The 12,791-nt window shown below is 33.9% G+C and overlaps 1 protein-coding gene across 1 annotated transcript; it reads left to right on the forward strand.

Annotated features, from left to right (window-relative positions):
• The first annotated feature begins 2,094 nt into the window (after positions 1–2,094).
• LOC120772863 lies at positions 2,095–12,286 on the forward strand. Its single transcript, XM_040101692.1, has 4 exons — positions 2,095–2,425; positions 9,452–9,667; positions 9,746–9,860; positions 11,877–12,286. Exons 1-4 carry the CDS (start codon positions 2,247–2,249, stop codon positions 12,036–12,038), a joined length of 672 nt encoding a protein of 223 aa, XP_039957626.1. The 5' UTR covers positions 2,095–2,246; the 3' UTR covers positions 12,039–12,286.
• Positions 12,287–12,791: the final 505 nt, after the last annotated feature.

Genomic DNA, 12,791 nt, shown 5'->3' on the forward strand with positions numbered 1-12,791 from the left:
GCACAATAGTCATTTACCATAAATTGACCGAATCAGCCGTTCATATATCACTAGATTCCACAATGGGTGCTCTCGTGCCCGTGAATATTTCGGTAGAGGATTTTTGCAATCTGCAATCTTGCAAGAGCAAGAGAATCTCCGTATAGTGATTAAATAAAATTATATGTTCACGGTATTGGGCCTTCAAAAATAATTCTAAATTTATAACGTTCTAAGTTTCCAATTTCCGAAAATTTGCTTTCCATACTACATTATAACGTACATGTACTCAAACTCATTAAGTTAAGTTCTGTTTGCACAGACTTAAACAATTTGAAACAAATACATATTCATTTTACATGCAGTCAATGAAATTATAGGCAGCTGACATTGTTTCTAATTTTTTATCTACAACCACAGTACATAAGAACTCATAACACCAAGTCTGTTCTGTTATTACGAAACACCATGCTCGCATTAATTCTGTAATTAAACTTAACTATATCCACTTAAGCTTAATTTAAATCAAATCATTTCTACACGAAAAGATACCTTCGCTATACGATTGATATTCAAGTGTTACTGCGGAATCGACAAAACTATCCGAAACCCATTTGTATAATCCTTTACCCAAGCCAGCCCACTATCGGTTGAGTCACCGCTTAGTTTCTATGATAAACAATTAGTAATCCTAACCGAAACTCTTGTGTACTTGTAATTGTTCATTCCCTTTTACCCGGTAATTTAGCCGATAGTTGAGTTGATGGGAAGGTATTCTCGCTATTTCACATAGAAATTTAGCTTCGCTTTGCGTCAGACAGGAAAGTTCCATGTACGCTTTTGTACGAGTACGTTTACATAAAAAGTTTCCGCCGCGAATCCAAATAAATTGTTGGAAAACTTTAATCAGTTTACGCTTTACCAAGCAACAGTCTTCGTCGTGGCATGTCCTTTGTTTTCTGCCCTGCGTTGTTTTGGAATGAATTGTCACGCAAAGCGAGGAAAGTTTATGTGTACATGGTTTGGGTAGTACATGGTGCCGACAAAATTTCTATTGATAATTGCTCAAGAAAAAAAATGGGCTAAATTTTATACGATATAAGATATATACTTAAAAAATATACATGAATTTTATGAATTTATTTGGAGTAAATTTTAGAATAGCATCTAACGATTTCAGGGTTAAAATGGGTATGTATGAATAGAGGAGTGTATAAATATATGCATATATTTGCCGCTGACTTATGGTTTTTGAGATATTTCCCTTTATTCATACAATAGGGGTATTCGCTTGCTCTTGCAAGATTGCAGATTGCAAAAATACTATACCGAAATATACAAGGGCACAAGAGCAGAATCTAGTGATATATGAGCGGCTGATTCGGTAAATTTATTGTGAATGACTATTATGCATGGCTATTGTGAATTGGCGCAGCTTCTGCATAAATTTTTAACCAAAAAACTGTACCAAATCTTTATAAAATTAATTATAAAATCTAATTAAAACTTATCTTCCTCAACATATTAAAGACGTAATATGTCTTTATGTAAAATGACAACTATCACAGGGTTGCAATTATTTTTTTACGCGTCATTGCAAGAAAATAAACATGGGTTTTGGTCTGACATATTTTACAGCCATAGCAAATAATTATCTGCGTGTGTTTGTTGTTGTGCCGGTGCAATAAGATGAAATATATGCAATTATTGCACCGTGCAAGGATTTACAAACAAAAAATTAGTGTTACCATGTTTTAAATAGTTGAATTTTTGAACTTTAAATGCAAATATCTCAAACACCATAAGTCAGCGGCAACTATGCAAATATATTTTCTTGATCTGGAGGACCTCCTCGGGTGATGCTATTCTAAATCCTAGCCTTTTGTTTTGTTTGTTAAAAGCATCTAATTTAAATGTTCTAAACCAAAGTTTTTTTTTATATGTCAAGATTTTAATTCGAGTAATTGTTTTCATCATGTGGACATCTTGTTAAGACAAAACAAATTTGAACGAACGCAAGCAACTAATCGCATGCTTTGTTGATGCTTTTGTGGAACCTATTGTTGGCCCACAAAACGAGCGATTGTGATACATTTCGTTTGAAATTGAGTACGAAATTTTGCATTACAATTGTTTGAAATATTAATATTTTGGTTGCTAAACAATATGTAATTAAAAATTCCCAGTGTGGGAATCCCAACTGTAAAAATAGCTATCGATACTTAAAAAAAACTAAATAAAAGAAAATAGAGTGTGAATGAAATAAAATGGATGATAATAAGATGATGGAAAACTTCCAGTTGAAAGCCAAACCACAGGATAATGCATCACCACGTGCAACTGAAGAAGTGGATTTAGAGGAAAAGCATAAACAATTGCGGGGATTTGCAGAAAAGTTGAGAGCTGAATACTATGAAGCTTACCGCCAAATGACTGCAGAGTTGAGGTTAGAATTGTTTTCCAAAATAGCAATATTTGGATGAAAAGTGTTTTTCAGTTTGAAATAATCGGCGCCTTTTTTCGGTCGTGGGTTGTCGTAATGTGTTGTTTTGCGTATCGTATTGCACAATCCCCGGCCTGAAAATAACGCTGTGAACCAGCAACTTTAAACGAAACATATATGTATGTATGTATGTAGTCAATACCTTTAAATTTGATTGAATATATCATTCGGATATCGCAAGGGGCGGTCGGGGGATGAAAAGGAAGGAAGATTAGGAATGTGTAAAAATAATGTTGCTAGCACTTAAAATTTTTAAAATATTCGCTTTAAAAATTTGTATAAATAACATGTGATATTTCACAATGTTTAACTAAATTTTTTCACATTTTTCTCTTTGTATATTGAAATATAAGAATGTACACTTTAAAATTTGATAAAAGTTCACATTTCACTTTTATCTTGTTTTCTTTTAGCTAAAGTTATTAATTTAAAAAAACACTTAGCACACTCATAGTTAAAAAGGTTGGATATGAAGGATTTTTCAATGACCGCATTTTCTTTGTTTGTACTTTCACATATTTTTTTTTTTGAATTAACTAAAAAAAATCATCCAATTTTTTTCAAGAAATAATTGAGTATGCGATATAATATTTGATTTATATTTAATAAACACAGATAAGTAAAACTTGATTATAATTTTATAAAATGTATATGGTTCTATAATATTTTTATATATTACAAATTTTATATTATAATAAAATCATGTCACAATATTATAAAAAGTTTATTATAATGTTATATAATAATTTCTATTAATTATTATTATATAATTGGGTTGAGTTCTGCGTGTCTGAAGTACTTTCGCGTAGTACTGCTTTCTCTATACACTATTACGTAATATAATATTATTATATAATATTACTTATTTTTTTATTAAATTTAAATAAGAAAATATTTATATGCTTGGAAATATTGTTTATATCCATTTTAATTGGAAATATAATTTATAGGCTCTTATTTTTATTGCTAACTAAGGAAACGAATTTCAACGAATTGCTCTTCTTTGCTTATTATCATATGGCAGCGCCCATTTTCCTCATAATTGTTAGCACAAAAATGATATCCACGAGTGAAAAAAATGTAAAAAAATGTATTTCTTACTTAAAAAAACTGCAAAAAGTTTAAAATGTGAATTTGTTTAATTGTTTGCAGTTTAATTCAATTCAAATGATGTGAAAAATTTTGTGGTTTCTTTCTATCCAAAATTTCAAAAATTTGCACTAAGAAAACATGTTATTTCTCTATGTTTCTCTAAATTTTTTCACATTTCCTCTTGTTATATTTAAATATACACTTTAAAGATTGAAATAAGTTCACATTTCACTTTTATTTTGTGATATTTTACCTATATTTATTAATTTATATTAATTTAAAAATCACTTAGAACACTCATCGTTGCAAAGGCTAGATTGTTTACAATTATGAGGAAAACGAGCGTTGCCACATCTCAAACACCAAATTTGTAGGATTCTTAACGATTTTTCTTTGTTTGTTTTTTTGCGTGATTCTTTTTTCTATATTAATTATAATAAAAAATACTTTCCAACAGTTTTCAAGTTATAATATTGAGTTGTGAAAACTTGTTCCATATACACATGTACATATATACATATGTATACATATATACTATACATATGTATGTATATGTATAATATGCGATTTATGTTTAATAAAAATAAAGAAGTAAAAATCTATAATAGGGGTATTCTCTTGTTCTTGCAAACCCCGGTGCACGGTGCAAGAATTGCAGATTTACAACGGCACAACAACAAACACACGCAGAAAAATATTTGCAAGGGCTGTAAAATATGTCAGACCAAAACTTATGTATATTTGCGTGCAATGTCACGTAGTTGCCATTTTACATAAAGACATATTACGTCGTTAAATTGTTGAGGAAGATAAGTTTTAAATGGATTTTATTATTTCTATTTAAATTTAAAGATTTGTTACAGTTTTTTTTTTCTTAAAAATGTATGCAGAAGGTGCGCCAATTCACAATAGCCATGCTTAATAGTCATTCACAACAAATTGACCGAATTAGCCATTCATATATCACTAGATTCTGCAATGGGTGCTCTCGTGCTCTTGTATATTTCGGTATAGTATTTTTGCAATCTGCAATCTTCCAAGAGCAAGAGAATACCCCTAATAATATTGTAAAATTTATATCATATCGGGGTGACTGAAGTACCTTCGCGTAGTACTGCTTTCTGCGTTGGCGGCCTTCGGCCGCGCTTTAAAAAAATAACCCTGGTCGAGCGAATACCCGGGGTGACTGAAGTACTTTTGCGTAGTACTCCTTTCTGCGTTGGCGGCCTTCGGCCGCGCTTTAAAAAAATAACCCTGGTCGAGCGAATACCTGGGGTGACTGAAGTATTTTCGCGTAATACTCCTTTTTGCGTTGGCGGCCTTCGGACGCGCTTTAAAAAAATAACCCTGGTCGAGCGAATACCCGGGGTCACTGAAGTACTTTCGCATAGTACTCCTTTCTGCGTTAAAATAAAAAAAATGTTTTGAGTTTCGTTATAAAGTGGTTGTATTTTTTGGTTATCTTGCACTAATATTCAAACAAAGTTTGAGTTTTCATTATAAAATGGTTAAATATTATTATATAATATTATTATATAATATTAGTATATAATATTACATATTTGTTTATTAAATTAAATAAAGAACATATCCAAAGGAATGGATAGAGGAATTTTTGGGAAAAAAGGCATTTCAGCGAATTTCCTTATTATCACATGGCAGCGCTCCATTTCGTCGTAATTTTAGCACACGCATGATGTTCACTACGAGTGTAAAATGTAATTTTTAAAATAAAGATTTCTTCGGTAAAAAAAAACTGTTAAAAGTGTAAAATGTAGATTTATTTAAAAGTTTATAGTTTAAATTAATTAATTTGAAGTGAAAAATGTGAGTAAAGTGTGTTTAATGCGGGTAAAATAGCTTGTTGAAATGTTCGAATTTTGGGAATTTTTGAACTTTAAGGTCGAATATCTCGTAAACTAAGCGTTTGCGGTACCTATAACTCAATATATTTTTAATCAGGAGGACTTCCTCTTTCCAACGGTACCTTCAAATCGCGGCGCCAAAGAAATAAATAATGCTAAAGCTAAAAATAATTTATATCAAAAAAGTTTACGTACACTAATGATTATTTATATATGTAAATCAAAAATTTAATTTTTTTAATGTTAAAATTCTCAATATGAAGTTGGTAATTGAGGATCTTGGCTAATGGGATATTTTGGTTTTGGTATAGAAGTATTCCTATTTACTCCATATAGAAACCCCGCCCCAGGATCACCAGAACACAGTTTCAACCCCCAGCACTCAAAGGTACGTAACATAATAGAGCGCGTTATAGGAGTTTAAAAAAGTCGTTTTCGTTCTTTAAAAATTACCTTGCTGTATACGCCACTAAAATCACTAAAATTAACAAAGATAATCAATGTATATACATATGTTGTGCACTACAAAGACGGCGAATATCGTCACTACCTTCTTCTTGATGTTGCCTCATTTCGTACTGACACTCACTATTATCATTAAATGTTAATAAAAAAAATTCCGTGCAATTCGCTTGGGCTGCCATGCGCTTTAGGAAGGAATCTTGATTTTCGGAAACACGTTTTTTTGCTGCTCTTGGTGTATCTACGGCTTCCCTTCATGTCTGTGGACGTTCTTCCTCTACTATCGTTGAAGGTTGCTTCACCCCAAAAACTTTGGAAAGTTTCCACTAGAAACTAGACTCCAAAGTTTTATGCGCAACATTTTTACGAATGCATCCCTTCTAGTCAGACCATATCCTAACAATTAAAAAAAAAAATACAGCTTAAAATTCATTCATATTAATATTCTATCAAATACTACTTACTTTTTTCCATCCGTTAACGTCCTTCTGAGGTGGCCTTTCAGCTATGTGGCTAGCTCACTTTACTTTTCCTCAACACCCACTCTATCGCCTTTTGAGAACTTGCGAACTAAATCTTCATGCGTTTCCATAAATTGAAGAAAGATTTGTTCTTGTTTTTAATTTTTGTGTTTTCCCTTAAAAGTTCAAAGGATAACGCTCACATACATTTTGTTTATTTTTATTTTATTTTATTAAATACTTACATTTTAATAAATGTTTTTTAAGCAAACAATTGAATTGGATTCAAAATCGCTATCGTTTATCTTGCCGAATATGGTCAGTGCATGTCGGAAGTTAGTTGTGTCCGAAGTCTGGTCGGCGTAGTGTCTAATGTCATTGTCGTAATTGAGTAATGACCTCTTGATGTTCCTAGAAGGCGGTTCCGCTCCAAGCAGGTGACTGCAGGGGTGATTTCTGCGAAGTTTGTTCAATGTCATGCAGTAGCGTTGTGTGACTGACTGTGGCTGTGGGAGTTTCGAGATATAAAAGTTAAACTTTAGCGACGAAAGGATACCACCCTGCGGAACCCCTTGTTTAATTCTTCTCTGTCTCCTCGAAACAGTGCGGATGGTTGACGACCGCTCAGGTGGTCCAGGGTCCAGTTCTTCAGTCCTGGAGGGAGCGTAGTTTGTTCAATGTCATGCAGTAGCGTTGTGTGACTGACTGTGCCAAATGATTTTGACAAGTCCAGGGCTACGCGGATTGTTCTCTCACCGGGTGTTTTCTGGTAAAGGCCACGAACTATCTGGGCGTTTATGACGCCAAGTGCTGCGGCGGTACTGTGTACTTTTCGGAATCCATGCTGGTGGTTTGCTAGGCTCAGTTGGTGAGTGAAGGTCGGGAGTAGCAAGGCGATTGTCAGGTGGTTGTACATCATGATCATGCGACCGATTATTAGATATGAAGCGGTGGCTTGGGTCTTGAAAGTTTCGCAGACTCCGGTAGGACTTACACTATCGAAGCTGCAAACGACTCGCCTGCTTCTGCGTACCGTGTGGCATGGGTACATGTCCGACGGTGGCACTTGCAGTCATGCTGGATCTCACATCAACACATACCACTCTAAATGACAGCAGAAGGGTATGGCAGAGGTAAGGTAATCTCTTCCCATCACATTAAGGAGTTAAGTGACGAAATACCACTGACTCTTCTTCGAAGGGACAGCATTACCAAAAGTATAATCTTCACTAAGATGTTCAAGGTAACCCTCAGCAGTATGGCTGGAACAATTCCGCTATCGAGCTACTGCTTAGGGATAGTACAATCAAATGGTACACTGACGGCTCGAAAATAACGGAGGGAATTGGCACTGGAGTCGCAGAACCACGCACCAAACTTCATACCTATGGATAGTTTTCTGAGCATATTCCAAGCAAAAGTCTTTGCTATAAGTCGGTGCTTAGAGTTAAACCTGCAAATCGCTATTGGGGAAGAAGTGTATAGAACGGCTGAACAGTCAATCAGATCGCTACCGTGCACCTTATCTGGGTGCCCGGTCACAAAGATATAGCCGGGAATGAGCTGGCTAATGAGCTCGACCACTTCGCAGCATCCACCAACATGGGAGGACCTGAACCGTTTATTGCGGTTGGTCCCTATACCATAAAGGAGCTGCTCCGCAAGAATGAAGGGGTGGGTAGGGAGGTGTATTGGTAACAACTCCATGGCATGCCCCGCGTCAAGTTGCTAATGCGTGGTAGCAATCTTAAAAGGTTTAAGTATGTAATGAACCTCCCAAGGGACAAACTCAGGCTACTTGTTGCCTTCTACACTGGCTTTTGCAATCTCAAGAAGCACTTACATAACATGAACCCAACTTCTTGTGCGAATACCCGGTTCTGCGACATGGATCCTGAAACTCCAGAGCACATGTTAATTGAACCCATTGCAGTCTGTAGGCTCAGGATAAAGGCCTTTATATCAATGTTTCCAAATAGGGATCACATCGCCTCAATAGTACTCAGCAGTATACTGGAATTTTTTTATATCCTGGGGCTAAGTAAGTCGTTGTGACTTAGGAGAGGCCCCAATAGACCTTAAGTCGCCGATCCTTAAGTGGCGATCCTTATTTATTTATCCAATCTAATCTACCAGGATAGCAGGAAACAAAGTTTAATTAAAGCAAAAAAAAATTAAAGATAATATTACAATTCGCGAAAAACCATGGAAATTGATCTGGCTTAGGTCGCGGAAAAATGTGGCGCAATATCTTGTGAAGTGATACAACAAAAAATAATTTGTTCGGGAATGATGCATGCCGCATATTATATATTAAGCATAAACCTGGTAGTCGGTGTGCAGTGACAGAGAAATCACAATTAAAGTTGATACTTTTACATATACATTTATACTAAATTTTGGGTTAAATTCAAAGATTTTGCTAAAAATACATATATTAACAATATATTATATGTATAGTATGTATATACAATATATCTTTATGAATATTGGAATGATATTTGTGCTTCCATTTTCGATGAAATTGAAGAAATTATTTTTAATAAAACTGTTTGATTTTAATTTGATAATGTTTTATCTGTATGTGCTCGCAAAAACAAAACAGTTTACTGGGAAAATAAACATTGCAGTGAAAAAATTCTGTAACGTCAAATTATACAACGCATCAGTTATCAATCTTGTTTGAGGTTGCATACTGACGATGTATAAATATTGTAGTCATACCTTTTCGATGCTTTACAGTAGTACGCTTTCGAAGGCAGCCTCTATATTACTCCTATCACTCATATACCTATTCAAAATTCCGGTTCATTGGAAATTGATTGGGAATTGATTGGATTGGGCTTATACAGTGTAAGCCAACTCAATATATTAAATTTGGCATCTTAATCGTTAATTTCACGCGAACCTCGACCGGAAATTTGTAAAATATAATGCTTGCTGATTCAATGAAATATATCCTTAATTGGCAAGAAACAGTTTTTGAATTTCTTGCATATACTTTTTGTCACATTTGAAATACCTATGTTAGAGATATGTATAATTAAAGTCAAATGTGATACTTTATTAATAACATGACTTTTTTATAGGCCTTCACAATTAGACGGGTTCGCTGAAGTGCTAATGGAGCATCAAAAGCATGTGGTACAAAATCAAGATGAATTAATTTGTGAAATGAGAGAACAGTTGATGCAATCCCTGAAGAATTCTTTAGATCGATTTTGGGAGGAATATGATGTTACGGATCGAGTAGCTGAATTGGAAATGCTAAAAGAGCAATGCAACAAATTTAAAGGAAGCTCATGGTACATACTCACATTTAAATAATAATAAATTTGGTCAAGTATTTTTTTTAATAATATTTGTACTATTGCCCATTTCAGGAATGTCCGTCTAATGAAACCTGTAGAGAGGACTTTGCCGTTACGAATGCGTTTTAAGGAAACCAGATTGCGCTACCTTGAAAAACAACTGAGTTATCAAAATGAACAATTGAAGGTATTGCTGATAATCATACCATAATTAAAAAAAAATCTGGCAAAAAGAGAGGAAATCAATGCCTGAACAAAAAGTTTCAGAGTAAGAACACGGCTTATTCAAGACTTGATTTAACCATAATAAACTAGAAGTATACAGTGAATCAAAACAGTTTTGGCACACCTCAGTTTTTCCACTTTGCTTCAATATAACTTTTAATTAACTGAACATACCAAACAAAAAACAAACATATTTGTTTAAATAATGTTTTTTTAATACATACATATATACAAAAATTAAAAATAAAAAATTCATACAAGTAAGAAATTATTAAGAAAATAATGAAAAAGAGACATATTCATATCAAAAAAGTATTGGCACAAAATATAAAAATGGTAATACAAAAGATGAAGAAAAAGAAATTGTAAATGTTTAATATTTTGTTGCACCTCCCTTGGCTTTAGCTTGCAAACGCTTTTGCATACTTGCGACCAAAAGGGGAAGTCTCCCGACTGGTAATTTTGGCCCATTCTTCCTTCAATGCATTTTTAAGGGATTCTATCGAAGTTATTTGGTGCTTGCGATTTTTTTTTCAAGCAAATGCCAAACATGCTCAATGGGATTGAGATCACGGGAATGTAGAGGTGTTTTCAACTGCTTGCAGTTATAAATTAACCACTCTTGAACCAAACGCGAAGTGTGTTTGGGATCATTGTCTTGCTGGAACTGCCATTTCTCTCCATTTAAGCCAAATTTAGTTACGCTCGGAAGCAAATTGTTTTTCAAAAGGCTTAAATAAACAAGCTTATCCATTTTTTCATCTATAAAAACAAGATTTCCAACTCGCCGCTATACACCCCCACAGCATTACGTTTCCGACGCCATGCTTGATTGTTTTTAAAATGTTATTTTCTTGGTGCTCCATGTAGGGCTTTCGCCATATTTTTTGAGAGCCATCCCATCCAAATAAATTGAATTTGGATACATCGCTAAAAATCACGTTTTTCCAAATAGTTTCAGGTTGGTGTAGGTGAGTTTTAGCGAAATCCAACCTCTTTTGCTTTGTTAGCTTTTAAAAAGCTTATGCAGGGTATTTCGGACTGTTTGTGAGCTAAATGTTTTCCGCAGTTGTTCCTGCATTTTTTCACTAAATTTTACAGCCGAAATTTTTGGGTCTTTTGGCGCTGCGCCAACAGTGGATCGTTCCTCCCGATCAGAAAAATTTTGGCATCCCAGATCTGTAATTGCTTTCTATTTTTCCGCTGTTTATGTAATGGTTTATTACATTTCTTACACTGATAAATGATCTATTGACAATTTGTCCTATTTCGCGCAATGATTTTTTTCCAGGTACAGATTCAAAATAAGTTTCCGCACTTCAACGGTAACCTCTTTTCCGCGACTCATTTTGCTCAATATATGTCAAGGCTAAACACATTACTAAAAGTCAATTGCTCTAATTATTCATTAATATGCAATATCTAACAGAAGTCACCAAAAACGGGATCAAAGGAAGTCAACTTAAAGAGGAATATGCAAAAAACATGATGTGTGCCAATACTTTTTTGATGTTTTTTTCACTTTATCTGACTTCTTTTCTAAATTGGGGGGGGAGTGGGGGGTGAATGTAAGGGTATATTTTCACTTGCATTTTGTTTTGTTTCTATCAGTTACACTATGTACAAAAATAATTGAATGAGATTATTTTTTATTGCTTTTTAACTATCTTTTTTTAGAAAATCAAAGTGTGCCAAAATTTTTTTGATTCACTGTATATCAGAAAGATGTTTTTTTTTAACTATTTAATACCCCAAGGACAAGTTTGACTAAACAGACTTACACAAGAATTAGTTCATTTTTGTTTATTCATGAAGGTTGTTTCATTTTTCAAACACTTCACCTCGATTCCTATCAAAATTAACGACGAGGATTAATAATATTATATTATAATAATAGTTGGTATTTAATGTCCCTGTGCGTTTGAACTCGAGTATTCTAATTTTTTGTATACATATAGATTTCTTATTTTTATTTCAGAGTTTAATGGCGGTGAATTGTAGAGAACGGTCTCGGATTCGCAACATGGAACAACAAAGAAAATCGATGTTAGTGACTTTAGTACGATACAGTCAAGATATCGAAAAGAGAAAGTCGCTTGCGAAGCAAATAACAGCCGATTTAATTTTTAATACTGATTAAGATTTTGTTTTAAAATAAAAGTTATATTGAGTTATTTATATAGTTTTTGTTATTTAGCAGTCATATTGCTGAAGGCCAGTAATCTATCTCGTTGCCGTTATGCTTGCATTGAATACTAACCATAACATCTTTATTTGCAATAGTCGTCAGAAGCTAGCAACAAAATACTATTGTATATTTACCTTTTAGTCATATTAATGCATCAACAGACAATGTAAATTCTTAAATAATACATGTCTCACAAAACCGATTAGTAAAAGTAAATATTACTTAAAAAATTCATAAACTGTTGAAAGAGCAACTATTTTTTTGTTTAAAGATAAATAAAAAGAAAATTGTAAAATTTGGTTTGTCCGGAAAGTAATAGGACTGAGTCGATTAAAAATATTTTTTTTGAACCAATCGTTACAATCCTTTAAATACATTCAAAATAGGCTCCTTCTACGTCGAAGCAGCGCTGCAAGTGCGATTTCTAAGCTTTGAAGGCATCACGAAAGGCATTCTCCGCAATAACCTTGAGAGCATGCTGCATGGATCCCCTCTGTCGTCTCAAAATGCTCGGAAGATTGCCTCTTTGTCTCGGGATCATATTCAAAGTGTCGTCACCTGTGATTCTTCTTCTTTACTGGCGTAGGCACCGCTTACGCGATTATAGGCTATGTTCGTAAATGCATCATGACGCGCATCATGACGATTGCATAACAAACAGAACGTTCAGAAATGCAATATTGCAACACTGCAATAATCAAGCGT

This window comes from Bactrocera tryoni, chromosome 3 (genome assembly GCF_016617805.1).
Source record: "Bactrocera tryoni isolate S06 chromosome 3, CSIRO_BtryS06_freeze2, whole genome shotgun sequence".
Lineage (NCBI taxonomy): Eukaryota > Metazoa > Arthropoda > Insecta > Diptera > Tephritidae > Bactrocera > Bactrocera tryoni.